Here is a 16,045-nt window from a genome sequence, read left to right on the forward strand (position 1 = left end):
TTATTAACTTTTTTATTTTATAAAAAATCTTAAAAAAATATAGTATAAGAAAAATATAGTTTAAAGATATTATACTATTTTTTTTATATTATATCATAATTTTTTTTAAATTCATTAATATGAATAATAAAAATTAAAAAAAAAATTATTTTGCTGAGATTTTTAGTAAATAATGTTTAGATAATATAATTTTAAAATAATATTTAGTAAATAATGTTTAGATTTTTATTTTTATAAATCAAAAAATTATTTTTCGAATTTTGTATTTTAAGAAAAATCATCTCATTGAAAAAACAACATTTTATTATTTATAAGTATTATACTATTATTTATTTATTTATATCATAAAAAATATTTGAAATTCACTTTTATAAGTAATAAAAATAAAAAAAAAATTATTTCACTTACACTTTTAGTAAATAATATTTAGATAATATAATTTTTTAAATGATATACATAAATATATATTGAATTGATGCATGTACTTATTTTTATTACATAAATAAAAAAATTATTATAATATTAAATTTGTTTAAAATTTAAATTAGTTTATTATTGAAGAGAGAACATTAACTTATATATGCTGATATTATAGTACGAGCAAAGAGAATTGTCTGTATAAATTAGTTTTAAAATAACTTTCAATAAAAATTAAGTAAAATATTGAAAAAAATAATACAATTATAATTTATATACACATGACTAATATTTAGATTTACATACACAATTAATTTATGTAAAAATAAAAAAAAAACTATTATAGTTTTTACAAAATAAATAATTATATTGTAGTATCAGTAAAAAGTATGCAATTTGATTTTCTTTACAAAAGAAAATTGTAAGAAAGAAAAAATTCAGTAGTATATTCAACTAGAGTTTAATTTGTAACCAGAAAATGGTGTGAAGTAACCGTTGTAAAATCTCTTTCCTATAACTTCAATTGATTAATGTGAGTATAATTGTTTATACAAATTAGATAAAGTTTAATTGCTCACGATCAAATTGACCATTAATGAGAGGATCCATTTTTGTACTTAACGACAAAGCTAGTTAGTCCAAAAATCAATTATACATCATAAATAGATAATAAAGACAAACAATTACAATTTCAGCTTAGTTAACAGAAAATCCATAATAACAAACTAAAATTGTCAAAAAGGACATGTATCGTAAATTTAAAAACTGTCTGTTCAATAGAGGAATAGACAAGCTAACCAAATTGTTCCATTAAATGAAGCTATTGGCATGTAAATGTCTTAAAAAAATGAAGTTTTATCTTAATTGAAAGGGACCAAAATGCCATAACTTTAATTTTTTAATATTCATTTTATCTTAGATACTTTAATTAGATTTAACATAGTATAGTTTCGTAAATCTAGTTTAAATAATAAAAAGTTGTAGAAATATTTTCTATGCATAGTAAAGTGCGAGTCCATCTTTTCATGTCTAATGTATGTAAATTATACTACTAAATTCTTTAAAGAAAATTAAGATAAGATAAATAACCTTTTTTTTACTAAATAGGATAATTATTGTTAATTGTACTATACTTGATTATCCTAATCCATACTTTGTCAAAAGAAAGAAATACTAAACCAATTATCATACTTATTACAACATATTAAATAAGTAAGGACACATTTTAAATGTCTAATCAACAAGTTTTGAGGAATAAATATAAATGTGAGTTAAAAAAAAAAAAAGAAATACATAAATTTTTTCTTCTTCTGATTCTCTTATCTCTAGTCCTATAAATTTTGCCTCTAATTTTTATCATGTTTCTATTGTTAATAAATTTAAAAATAAATTGTTTTAAATTGAAAAATATAAAAAAAATTCATGAGAAAAAAGAATTTATCCTATCAATATAAACTAATTTTATACGAATAGTTAATAAAAATTGTTTATTTTATTATTTTATAAAATAATTGTAATTGTCATAATAAAAGAACTATTAAATCAATAACTTGTGTTGGGTGTGAGTATAAAATTATCTACCAAATAGTGTATATCCATTAAACACAAAATTTATTAATTGTTTTCCTAAGTATATGAATTTAAAACTTGAAAAAGAGAAGCAAGGTTTTCTATTTGATTGGATCAAAAGCAAAGTTTTGATTCTTAAATTACACATTCTTACAAAAAGGCAGAAAAGAGGAGGAACATCACGTGTATATATATATACACACACATACTAATGAATAAATAAATAAATAATTAAATAAATAAATAAATAAATAAATAAAATAAATAAATAAATAAATAACTAGAAAATATAAGTAATCAGATTCTCTAGGTTTTTATTATGTCAGTGTTGCTTTCACCTAAAGAAAAGAAAATCACCATACTTGGTTCTTTTACAAGAATAGAGAGCACACGTGTGACAATAAGAAGCTATGGCAGGTAAACTTTCACTGATTTTAGTTACTGTCCAACCAAAATTTACTGCCAAAATCAGCCCATAATTGCATCACAGCCAACAATTATGAAAACATGTGAAATTACTCAATTACCCTTACATTGGAATGTGACTTCTAGAAAACTATAGATTCACATTTTTTTGGGTAAGTAAATAAATAAATTCGTCGTTCAAATTGGTAGAATTGTTAAATTAGTCTTAAATTTTTTAAATTGATAAATATATATATATATATATATATATATATATATATATATAGAATTGTAGAATATTAATCATAATAATTTTTTAACAAATTTTTGTTATTATATATTTTGATTTGATATTGTAATTGAATATATAATTTATAGACGTTGATCTTATATTAATGTTATTTTTTTGAATAAATTTGTCAATAAAATTTAAACATCTCAAAGATAAATTTATAAGTAATTGAATTATATATAAACTAATTATTAATAAATTAATTTATCGAGTATTTAAATTTCATACAAAAATTAATTAATATTTTAATATATTGATAAGAGATCGACTTAGAGGAGCCATATATTTAATTAACTTGTTACATAATAGTTTTTAGCAATAAAAATATAATATTATAGCTTTTTCAATATTTTTTCAATTTATTGTTTTAATTATTTTAATATAAATATATGTGTTAATTGACTGTTTTCATATAATTAAATTATATGATTAATTTTATCTAGATGAATTTTTACTTTTTATTTAATTATTCAATTTATTTAATTATATGACACAAATAAAAATTATATATTTTTTTTAAATTTTACTTAATTTAACAAAAAATTTATAAGAAAAAAAAAACTCGAGACCATAAACCTAAAGAAAAATTCTAGATAAAAGAAAGAGACAATATTTACTTAAATGATTCGTCTTAAAAAGATATTTTAAGATTCATCTTAAAAATGACTGAAAAAGGTAAATATTTTATACCAAATACTAAAGAGGAGTCATTTTCCGCTCTTATATTTCTTCTTGATCTGACCAATTAATCTTTGGAGTTACAAATGAAATATTTGTTTATACCAAAAAATAAAATATTATCATTATATTTTTTAAATATAATGATTTTCTATTAAAATTTTCCCAATTTGCATTTGAAAGAGATCCGAACATTATAAGTATACTGTTTATGAAAAAGGTCCAATTCTATATATATGCAATTACAGACAGAAAAAAAAATCAAATATGTTAATTATTTTTTAAAAGCTATTTGCATAATTTCATCATATAAAGCTATTTACTTTAATCTGATTCTACTTACTGCTCATGGAATGCTTCCTTTAATTAATTATTACATATGGTCACAAAAAAACAAAATAATAATCGATCTTCTGATGACAACTACTAAAAAAAATTAATTATTTAAATATAAATTATTTTAGTGTAGTATATATGAACATCACAGGGTGTCACCAGAGTTAGCTGGCCACTCATTTTTATATTCATAATAATAATAATATTTTTTTTATGTTCTCATTTTCATCTCCCTTCCATTTTCTCAAGAACAAGAGAGAATCAATTCCTCATCATTGGAATTGTTTTATCTCTCAATTCTTAGCTTCTCATTGATTTCCTCAAACCCACTTATCTTCAACAAAAAAAAAAGTTTTTTTTTTCTTAGAAAATTTTTCTGACCCATTACAATTTCATCCACATTTTTCTGTAAAGATCTTTGCTTTGAGCTTTGTGAAGTTAAATTTTTATTGGGTTGGATTTGTTCTTGTTATTAAAGTTTTAGATTCTTCTGCAAAGTTGTACCAAAAAAAAGAACAATTTTTTTGTTTTTTTTTTCTCTCTCTTGTAAGGTTGGACTTGTGGAATGCTGGGGTCAGAGGTTTCTGTAACATGTTCTAGCAGCCTTTTGGTGAATTGGGTCGGTGAATTTTCTGTCAAGTTTTCTAAAGAATCTCAGTTTTCAGAGATCTAACCCTTTCTCTCTCTTTCTCTTTCTCTTTCTCTTTTTCTTTTTCTCTCTCTACTCCTTTTGTTGCATAGTTGTGAAAGTGAAAGAGATTGTCGAAGAAAGATGATGAGAATGAAGAACAATCATAATCACAGTAATAATAAGACAAATGGAGTGTCTTCAATTGGTGGTTGTAGAACTGAACAAGGTTCAATGGATTGGGAGATGAGGCCAGGTGGAATGTTGGTCCAAACAAGAACCAATAACTCAGATCGAAACTCTGTTTTGGTTCCAACAATTAGAGTTAGGGTCAAGTTTGGTTCAATTTATCATCAAGTCAACATTAGTTCTCAAGCTACATTTGGTAAATTCTTTTAACAATTTTTCTTTTTCAATTTTCTTTTTTGTTTTATAGTACCACATGTTTGATTCGTAGTGAAATTGACAAAATTCTAATTTATTGGCGTGATTTTTTAACAGTGAAATTGACAAAATCATTTTGTTATAAGTTATATTTTGAAACTTAAAATCATTTTGTTATAAGTTATATTTTGAAACTTCAATAAAATCACGACATTAGTGAATTTGACAAAATCACATATTGCTATCGTGATTTTGGCAGAAGCTTCAATAATATAACGTAAGCAGTGAATTTGACAAAATTACGATTTGCTGTCGTGATTTTAGATAAAATCACGAGAGTAGTGGAGTTGACAAAATCACAATTTGATATCATAATTTTGATAGAAATTATATTTTAAAACTTCAATAAAATCCGATGATACTGTGATTTTGTCAAACTCGCTGATACAAAGATACACAGATAATTTGCTTTCTATGTAATTTATCTTCTTTTGATGTTTATTGTTTTATTTTAAGTGCTGTTTGGGTTACATTGGTTGGTGTTTTAGGGGATTTGAAGAAAATGTTGACAGGACCAACTGGTTTACACCATCAAGATCAAAAGTTGTTTTACAAAGACAAAGAGAGAGATTCAAAGGTTTTTCTTGATATAGTTGGTGTAAAGGACAAATCAAAGCTAGTTCTAGTGGAAGACCCTATTAGTCAAGAGAAAAGGGTTTTGGAGATAAGGAAGAATGCTAAGATGGAGAAAGCTGCAAAATCTATCTCACAAATTAGCTTGGAAGTCGATAGGCTCGCCGGACGGGTGCGTATTTATCTATTCTGAGTGAATCATCAATTTAATCTTAAATTTGTACTAGTCATTTAACATAATCGTTTGGATAATTTGCAATAGATGGTATTAAACGATTAATGTGATCGATGATTTTAATTTTAGATTTTTTTTGAAATTTTTATGTTTTTAACCCAAATTATCTAGGTGATACCTTTTGATAACTAAATGTGTGATTCACTTGTTTTGGTTTTTTAGTTTTTTTTTTTTTTTTTTCATTTTCATTTGAAAATAATTATTAATGAGGTGTGTTTGTATTAAATGCTTGAGTAGTAGTTGAGAATTGAGAACTAATTAGTTATTGGAATTGATTAGGTATCTGCTTTTGAGTCAATAATTAGCAAAGGTGGGAAAGTTGTAGAAACAGATATGCTTGGTCTTATTGAGCTATTGATGAATCAATTGCTTAAATTAGATAGTATAATTGCTGATGGAGATGTCAAATTGCAAAGAAAAATGCAGGTAATTTTTATGCATTTTACTTTTGTTTTCTTTACTAGTTATTTAATTTAATTAGTTTAATTGTCATACACTATTAGTGTAAAAAGTTTTATATTGTTAGCACATCAGAACCATTAATAGTCATGACTTTAGAGGTAGTTATGATAAAAGTCAAACGTCTATAATTATTTAACAATTGTGATTGGCTGATAGTGTATATGAATTAAATCATAATTTAATTAATTTTCAAATATTGATATTTTTTGAGTAAATTTTTTTTTTTGATAATATTTTAGGTAAAAAGAGTTCAAAAATATGTTGAAACAATGGATATGCTTAAAGTTAAGAGTTATATGATTGGAAATGGAGTTCATGCACCAATTCAACCTCAACAAAAGAATTCAAATGGAAAAAGATTGGAAACAATTGAAGAACAACCACAACAAATTTATTCAAATGGGTCAATAGTACCAATTCAAGAGCAACAACAAGAACAACAAGCTAGGAACAATTCAAAAGAACTTTCACTTATATTTGAGGAACATGAAAACCAACCCTCAAATAATTCTACTTCAGGAGTTGTTGTTACTACAAAATGGGAGACATTTGATTCTATGCCACCATTGATCACATTGCCATCAACATCAACAAATCATTCAATGACCAATAATAATTCAACTCCTCCTAAGTTCAATTGGGAATTCTTTGATTGATAAATTAATATAACCACATATTTGCAATTTGTGTGGATGTATTTGGGTTTGTATTTCACTTGGAGTGTTATATGTTTTACATATTTTTTTTGTGTATTTAGATTTGTTTAGCAACCCCTATAATTTGTCATTTAATTTGGAAATAAATGGGGTTGCTATGATAGTGAGTATCATAAAATGTTACTTTTATGTGATTATGATGTCCTCCAAACTCATTTTACCAAATGTTTTGGGATATTTTTGATGGATATATAAAATTGTGTGTATTTCTAGATTTGTTATTGGAAAAAGTAAATGGTTTAATAGGGGTATCCTTAAGTCTTATTTTAAGGAAAAAAAATCATCTTTAACCAAAATGAAGAGCACATGTCACTACAAGAAACAAGTGTGTTATACATTTACTTGGTGGTTTTAAAGACTCTTTACACTTATAATATTATATTCTTAAAAAAGAGAATTCACTTCTCTAAATTTTCATCTATTAGTCAAATATGATCAACCATGCATATATTGAATTAGTTCTCTATATTGGTACAACTTGTTTTCCTAGATTAGCATAATTATAAACAATTATTTCTTTTAAATCCAACACCTTTATCATTTTTATGCATTCGGAGTTTGTTAGAAGAAAATCAATGAATGTCTTTTGGCACGGTCTTATTATGGCCCCATCAAAAAGAATTTTTCAGCAAGTGATGAAGTAAGAAGAAAGATGCTCTTAACATATGAAGAAATCATTTACATCTTACCTTTGAAAAACATTTACTACTCCAAAAGTTGATTTTCCTCCAAATTTTTACTTTGATTAAATTAGAAGTGGCTTTTTTATCTCTTCCAATCAAAGAGGGGAATACCAAATCCAAATATATATGCAATTGAACTTTAACACCGATGGAGTGTTTTTGGTGTAGAAAAATTTCAAAGAATAAGAAACAATCATCTATAAATAGCAAATGTGAAATAAACAGAGTATTGCAATAGATTTTTGTTCTATGCATGTCTCCACATGTCAAATAAGAGATGAAAAATCACTTGCAAATAATAAACCAATAGGAAAAATCAAGTCACTCTGGCATAAAACCCTTTCAGAAAAAATAATCTTCACCAAATCGTTCTCCTTTATTATCATTGAAAATTAACGAGATTTTATCTTTCGTAAAAATCAAACTCGAGACTTAGAAGTTAAGTTAACGGTTCATTCATTCCCACTACCAATTTAACTAATGGAATTGTGGTAGTATGTATTTATGCTTTTTCTTTTCAATAAAATTGATTTAGTAGAATTAATTTAATTAGATAGATTTTGATCTAGTGTAAAAATGTGAGATCACCTTAATTTTTACATTTTGTGTCCTTGAAATTATTTAATTCTTTTTAGATTAATCTGTTATATTTTTGTGTATGCATTGAAATTTTTGCATCCTATTACATATACATTATTACCATTCATACATTTCATTACAAAAATGTACCTATAACGATTCTAACCTAGCAAGAACGAGGTTGACCATTTATTCTACATATACAATTTTTTTCCATCTCTTACATGTACCTCTTGCCTATTTTACAATTAATTTGAATAATTAATTGAAGTCAAATATTGCACGAAAAAGAAGAAAAAGAATATGCTAATAGTATTTTATGAAGCCCAAAACTTTCCCTCCAAAGATGCACTCAGTGCTATAATAGGTTCTATTGTATTTCTTAGTGAAGCAATACTACTAATTTAAAATAAAATAAATTGAAAAAAAAAAAAATCACTACCTTTTGCTTATTGTGGGGGCTACAAATTAACAAAAAGGACACACATCCTTAATGTGCTTTATTACCATTTGATGAAATTAAGAATCCTCCAATGATAGAAAGACAAATCTAAAAAGTGTTTCAAATTAAGTAGACAATTTGAAATGATCAAGAATGGATTAGAAACTTCTAATTATAAGCAAGTAAGTTTTCTAATAATTATATTATATCCGTACGCACATAATTTTTCAAATTTAGAAAGTTGAAAGAAAAAAAAAAAAAAAAACTTCCCTTCTTTAGCCTCAAGCAAAGGCCACGAGAACATATAGGAGTGAAGAAAAAGCTTTGTTTATGTCCAATGCAACTATGTAATAATTCATGTCATGATTATAGAGTAGCATATATATATATATATATATATATATGAATTACCTTACATTTGTCATAGCTATATAGAATCATCATATATTATATGGTTTTAGGTGATTATTGTAATGTGGAAAGAAGAAAGCAATGCTCTAGGGGAATGACACATGAACAAATAAAAAAGCATAGTGTAATAAAGTATAACTTAATAGTGCTCATAACTTTATGAAAGCATCAATGTGCCTTACCAATGAGGTTTGTTATTTTATTTTTACCTTTTCATTAGCTGATATGATGATTCGAAATAAAGTTTTTTAATAGAAAAATATATAGAGAGAATAGTACTCCTGTTTAAAGTAAAAAAAAAATATTAAGATTTATTGAATATTTATAAAAACAGATTTATAGCAATAATATTAATAAGGATGAAATCTAAAATCTATTCAATCTAATATTTATTTTGTATCACCTGATAAAATTATTAAAGATAGAGTGACTAAAGTTTATAAGACAATGCCGATATTACTAGATTGTATGTTTTGTCTCGTATTTAAATCAGAAATCTCAAAGTTGTGTGAATTAATTACGGTGAAATTAAGATAATTTTTTTTTACAATACTATAAATACTCCGATTTCTAAATTTAGAACAAAAGTTGTTACATAAGGATTGTAATTGAATAAGAAAATAGTACATATTTTCATTTAGTTTTTTATATAATAATAAAATAATTGTATTTTCTAAAATATTATTTATGCGTAACTATTATCATATTTACTATATTTCATAATTTATTGTAGATTTTAAATTGTACAAATTCAACAATTAAATATTTTTGTATTATCTTATCAACCATGCATATAAGAAACTATAAAAATTAGATATATGTAATCTTATAGTCAATATTTTACTTATAATTTAAAAAATATATTGTATGTTGAATTTAGTGTCATATATTTTTTAAAATTATGTAAAACTTTATAGATTTGATCTACTAAATAAGAATTATTGATTTGATAGTTGAATTGATAAATAAATAATGTTAATAATTCACTCTTTGACACACATCTTCTAACACGCTATTTTTTATTGATTAAAATTCACATGAGTCCCACCAAAATTAAATAGAACCCACACAATTTGATGTGTAAATTTTAACCAATAGAAGATAATGTGTTGAAATGTGTCTCATACAGAGTGTGTTGCTAACACTTCTCAAAAAGAATTATTGATTTGATAGTTGAATTGATAAATAAATAATGTTAATAATTCACTCTTTGACACACATCTTCTAACACGCTATTTTTTATTGATTAAAATTCACATGAGTCCCACCAAAATTAAATAGAACCCACACAATTTGATGTGTAAATTTTAACCAATAGAAGATAATGTGTTGAAATGTGTCTCATACAGAGTGTGTTGCTAACACTTCTCAAAAAGAATTATTGATTTGATAGTTGAATTGATAAATAAATAATGTTAATAATTCACTCTTTGACACACATCTTCTAACACGCTATTTTTTATTGATTAAAATTCACATGAGTCCCACCAAAATTAAATAGAACCCACACAATTTGATGTGTAAATTTTAACCAATAGAAAATAATGTGTTGAAATGTGTCTCATACAGAGTGTGTTGCTAACACTTCTCAAAAAGAACTATAATATTTACAAATAGTTATGAAGTGCAATAACTATTATAAAAATTACTTTTGGAGTCAATGGTTTCCACACAATATATATATATATATATAGATATACTGAGAATGGTGCTTTTATATAAGAGTGTGAGAAGTTTTTATACACCTTTAAGTTAAAATAGACCGTTTATATAAAAAAAACACTTGTTATTTTTAATTCTAAATATAAATTATTGATGAATAAACTTTTGGTCCCCGTTTAACACATTTTTAAATCCGCCCATGCTTACGAGTTACCATAGATTATGAATGTTTTATTTATATATCATTTTTGTCTTTATTTTAAAAAAAATGTTAAAAAGTCCTAGTTCAAAATTAGACGTTGCAGTTGGAAATCAAATTGAATGGTGATTTTAACCTTTTGATTGGTTTGTTCATTCAATTCTTATCATAGTTTAAGAGTCATTGTAACTTCACAATAAGGATTATTGAGAATTTTTCTTAATTTAAGTAGAAGTTGTTAATAATAGAGCAGTTGTAGCTTAGTTTGGACAAGAGCAAACAAGATGCCCTTGAAATTCTGGTACTTCGTTATCTTTGAAAATTGGAGCTCTTTGACTGATATTTATTTAGTTAATGCTTATCACTTTAAGTAATGTTGATCTTTGCTTATTTGTTATTCACTTGATCCATTAGATCAAATCCATCATTAAAAATTACTTGGGTTAGATCATTTTTTAATCTCGATTTATTTGGCCCATATCAGTATAATATCAATATAATATTTTTATAGATAAATAATAGTATACCTATATGGGTATTTTATTTATAAGTGTAAAAAATATTATATTTAAGTAATTTCATTTAAAATTTAATAATATATTTTAATAATTTTTTTAAATATTTAGTACTATGATATCCTTAATGGATTTGGACAGATCCACCTATAGGTTCCTAATGTTAATTCCATTTTTTTTTTCTACAAGACGTTATTGTTAATTCCTGACAACAAAAAATTAATTATTAACCTGGTCATACTTTGGGCTTTTTGTTAGCGTGGTTAATCTTTAAACTTAATCTACACACCAAATCCTATACCAAAACTGGTTATTTGGGGCTTTGGGCTTTTTTGGTCAACCAGGCTTTGGGCTCATAAATGATGACTAGGAATATGATTTGTGGATTAAGACTTTGGACATGGAGGTTTCTTTTTACACCCCATATATATTCCCTTCAACATCATTTTCTTTAAATTTTTCTCCAAAGTACTCCTTTATAGAAACTAATTTCAGAAACTCAATTACAATGAGTTCCAAAATTTATATTTTTAATATTGTTTTTACTTTTTGAAATTTAAGTTCCCGAGTATGTTTATGCATTTAGAAAATTTTATTTCTAAGATGAACTTATTTGTTTTCTTTTTGAAATTTTATTAGAAAATAAACAGTTTTACTAAAATGAATTCATTCAAGTTTTCTATACGTGGTTTGTCAGCCATGTTAAATTTTATGTCGGTGTTTTGTCTTGAGTCTCAATAATTATCAATTATTATTATTATTATTATTATTATTATTATTATTATTATTATTATTATTATTATTTTCGAGGCATTTTCAACCAGCCATGATTGATTCAGAAAATTATTAAATCGAAAAAATTATCATAAATATTACTTTTAGAAAAAACAAAATATTGAATTGTTAGGATAATCATGCATCAGATTTTTTTGGTACACATATTTCAGTTTTTATTTAAACCTCAACGAAATAATTAACTAAAATATATACTATATTATTTTTTATTTCTTAAAAAAAAGAAGCACCAATATTAGACTCATATCATGAGTATGTGTTATACAAATCTCCTCAAGAGAGTAACAACTATCAAGCCAAACATTATTGGGCTTTTTTGTGGCAAGCCTTGCAAGCTTATGAGCCAATTTGCAAATTATTTAAAAGTTTAAAGATTTAATTATAAATTATGTAAAAGTTCAAGAGCTTGATTTCAAACTTTTTAATATAGAGATCCATTTATAAATTATTGACAAGTTTTTAGACTTAGTTATAAATCTTTTAATTCAGATATCTTTTTAAAATTCTCTAAATAGTTCAACTATCTTCAGAATAACTAAATTAAATTTAAATATCATTCAAGGTTGTTTATGGATACTCAAGATAAATAAATAATATATTCATTTAATCATTTATATTAAAATTAATACTTGAGTTTATAATTAGTATCATCTATCTATTTATTGAATTATCTTTTCACAATTCTCTGTTTTTTTTTTCTTTTTTTGTTGACTAACCACCATTCTCTGTTTTTAAAATATACATCAACTATTATACATTGAATTTTTTGGGTTACATTTGTACAATGAGTCAGGTTCTTATTCAAGGAGACAATTTTTCCAATTTATTATTGTTTTCCTTATTATACCATGTGTTTCCACGTTCAATTACTTTTCTTCTATGGTATCTTTTATTTTTAACCAAATATTTTCATTAAATAATTTGAAAGATAACATTTTTAAAGTTTAAAAATATAGAAACTAATTACTCCACGCTTTTCTTGTTTTGAATTATTATTTTAAAAAATTTAAATGAAACTTTGAAAATTTATTATATTATTTTAATAATGAATAATTAAATTAAAAGTTATTTTTAACATATAATTTTTTGTTACATTTGTACAATGACTTTGGTCCTTATTCAATGAGAGGATTTGATCATATTGATAAATGTTTTCCTTATTTTAATATTTTTCTTCTATAACATCTCTTATTTTACACCAAAATAAGTTTTTGATTAAATTATTTGAAAGATAATATAAATAAAGTTTGAAAAATTTATGAACTAATTACTTCACATTTGCCTTGTTTTTAATAACTATTAAAATTTTACATGAACTTTTTAAAATTATTAAATTATTTTAATGATAAAGGATTAAAATTATATTTAATTACAAGTTACTTAACATATTATTTTTTATTTTAAAATTTTATTTATATTTTGAACTCCAAGTAATAAAATATAATAGTCAATGTTTTTAATATTTAATATTATAGATATTTTAACAATTAAAAATTTCCAAAATATGATTATTTAAGATTAAACTAGCTTAATATCTAAATTTATTTTTATTCATTCTTTTGATAACTAATATTTATTGAACTTATGAAACTACTGGTCATTTTCATTTTAGGATTGAATTCCATCTTTTTTAGATTTAAAAGCCAAAATTTATTAATAACCAAGTCGACATCTCTTGGACCTTTTTGACAGCAAATATATTATCAAATTAAATAATTGAGTTTATTAATGTGAAGTTTGTAGATGTATTTGACCTTAAATTTTAGTCTAAATATTTTTACTTTTTTAATATCATTTTTTTAATTATACTTTATAAGAAAAAGAGTGATTTTTTTATTCTTTATTTTTGTATATATTTTTACACACAAATCAAAAAAATCATTTAGTTAATATATATAGTAAAATATTTTAACTTTGTTATTAATTGTTTAACTCAATGAGTATAAACTTATAAAACAAAGGTTAATTATATCTTGGATTTCTAAAACACCTAGTTTGTCAAATTATTCAAATCTTTTATTTCTTTATAATTTTTTTTAATATATGTGAAATAACTTTAAATGACACTCAATGTGGTACAAAGAGAATAATTTAGATATATATTTTTAAATTTGATGTTTGCATTATATCATTTATTTACTTACTTTGAAAACTACTCATATATATTATAATTCACATGAACTTAAGTTCTAAAATAATACTCATTATTGCAACGATATCACATTAAAATAGTAATAAAAAAATAATTTAATGCATGTTAAAAGTGCTCCATGCATAACATATCACAATAATTACTTGACTTCTAATGTTTTAGAAAGGGTACATTCATTCCCCCCTTCCCCCTAAAATCTGGAGGAGCATAAGTTTGCCAAATCCTTATCTTGTTGGTCTCTTTGTGATAATGAAAGCTTTGATTCTATGATGGAATAGATTTTTTCATATCAAAATTTTATTAATGTGTATGTTTTAGTTGAAGTCAATTTATTTAAGAAATCTAATATCAGAAAGAGACACACACAAAATCTCATAATATTGGTAGAAAACTAATGCTAGTTGCAAAACCAAATCATATTGAAAGCTATGTATCTTTATATTATTAATATAAATATAATTAAGCTCAACCTGAACTTGACTAACCCTACCCTTGATATATTTATTTTGTTCTTTGTCTCCATGGTGTCGTTTTAAATTTATATTTATTCATACAAGATTATTTATTGTGAGATTTAGACAATATTTTAATTGGTATGCACTATTGTGTAAAAAGTTTGTACACACCCAATCATAAATATAACAATTATATTATAATTTATCATATATATATTTTTAAATATGTCTACAATTATCTATATAGTGAGATATGATTGAATAGATATAATTTTTTTAAAAAAAAATTAGTAGTGCGTATTTATCAATTAAACTCTTTCAACAAATAAAAATAAAAGATGCTAAAAATGTACTCTTTAATACTCTTATAAATACACTTTTTTTGATTTAAATTTAAATGAGTCCTACTATTTAAAAAATGGGTCTAACAAATTTCTATTTGTCCCATATAAATTTTATTACATATATATAAACTTTGACTAGTAGTGTACTATTGAAAAGTTGTACCAAAAAAAGGTGTGCTGTGAAAAGAATGGATATATTTTTTTGATATTGAAAAGAATGTGATTTTAATTGATAGCATTTCTCTCTTTTTTATTGTTTGGGCCATTTCAAGTTAATAGGCCCAAACTTGTATTTCAGCCCATTTTGAACAGAGGACCAATTGTACCTAAAATATCAATATGCAAAACTTAGTTAGATCTAATGTAAGTGTCTTCTCTAAATTTGGTTAATTGATTTTCTTCTTTCTCTATCTTAAGAAACTTACAAATAAATAATAGAGTATAATTTTTTAAACAGCATAAAAAATATTATACACTATAAGAGAAATAGAAGAGGTAATTCAATATATCTCAAAATAATAAATTAACATTCCATCTATCAATCTTAATAGAAGTGAATTTAAATATTTTAAAGTTAAATATCATGTTCGAACATTATAGATAGAAAAAAATATGACTAAGAAGGTTGCCAATCAAACTCTAAGTAGATATTAATTATGGCCCTATAAATTACCACATTGATTCCACTATTTGGTCTAGTATCAAGAAGAATGTGTACATTATTTATGATAACAATAATTGGTTGTTTGGTGATCCTTTGGTGGACACGTGTATTCCTAGCAACTAGCAATATCCACCCTTTGATTAATGTAAGGGTGAAGGATTTCATTGACAATAATCATTTAATTCTTCTTGCTTCAATAATTCAAGTCTATCTAGATATTGCAACTCATGTGGAAGAGATAATTCAAAAATTACAATTCATGTTCAACAAATTTGATTGTGTATCTTCGTTATCTTTTTCTATTTCTTGTATCTTATATTTTTATGATTTAATTTTATTTTATCTAAACTTGTTTTATAAAAATAAATGGAATATTTTAATAAAAAATA

At 23.8% G+C, this 16,045-nt stretch overlaps 1 protein-coding gene across 2 annotated transcripts; it reads left to right on the plus strand.

Annotated features, from left to right (window-relative positions):
* The first annotated feature begins 3,856 nt into the window (after positions 1-3,856).
* LOC101501593 (BAG family molecular chaperone regulator 2) lies at positions 3,857-6,969 on the plus strand. Of its 2 annotated transcripts, XM_004516112.4 has the most exons (5): positions 3,864-4,316; positions 4,439-4,710; positions 5,258-5,514; positions 5,857-6,003; positions 6,279-6,969. In XM_004516112.4, the coding sequence occupies exons 2-5, from the start codon at positions 4,470-4,472 to the stop codon at positions 6,693-6,695; spliced, it is 1,062 nt and encodes a 353-aa protein (XP_004516169.1). In that variant the 5' UTR covers positions 3,864-4,316; positions 4,439-4,469; the 3' UTR covers positions 6,696-6,969. The 2 variants fall into 2 exon arrangements, with proteins under 2 accessions (XP_004516168.1, XP_004516169.1); XM_004516111.4 differs by having other exon boundaries at positions 3,857-4,710.
* The last annotated feature ends 9,076 nt before the right edge of the window (positions 6,970-16,045 follow it).

This window comes from Cicer arietinum, chromosome 8 (genome assembly GCF_000331145.2).
Source record: "Cicer arietinum cultivar CDC Frontier isolate Library 1 chromosome 8, Cicar.CDCFrontier_v2.0, whole genome shotgun sequence".
Taxonomy (NCBI): Eukaryota; Viridiplantae; Streptophyta; class Magnoliopsida; order Fabales; family Fabaceae; genus Cicer; species Cicer arietinum.

Coding starts and splice junctions, on each gene's coding strand:
- LOC101501593 (XM_004516111.4), top strand. CDS start 4,470: ATGATGAGAATGAAGAACAATCATAATCACAGTAATAATAAGACAAAT. Junction 4,711..5,257: donor TAGTTCTCAAGCTACATTTG/GTAAATTCTTTT, acceptor TTGGTGTTTTAG/GGGATTTGAAGAAAATGTTG. Junction 5,515..5,856: donor TCGATAGGCTCGCCGGACGG/GTGCGTATTTAT, acceptor GGAATTGATTAG/GTATCTGCTTTTGAGTCAAT.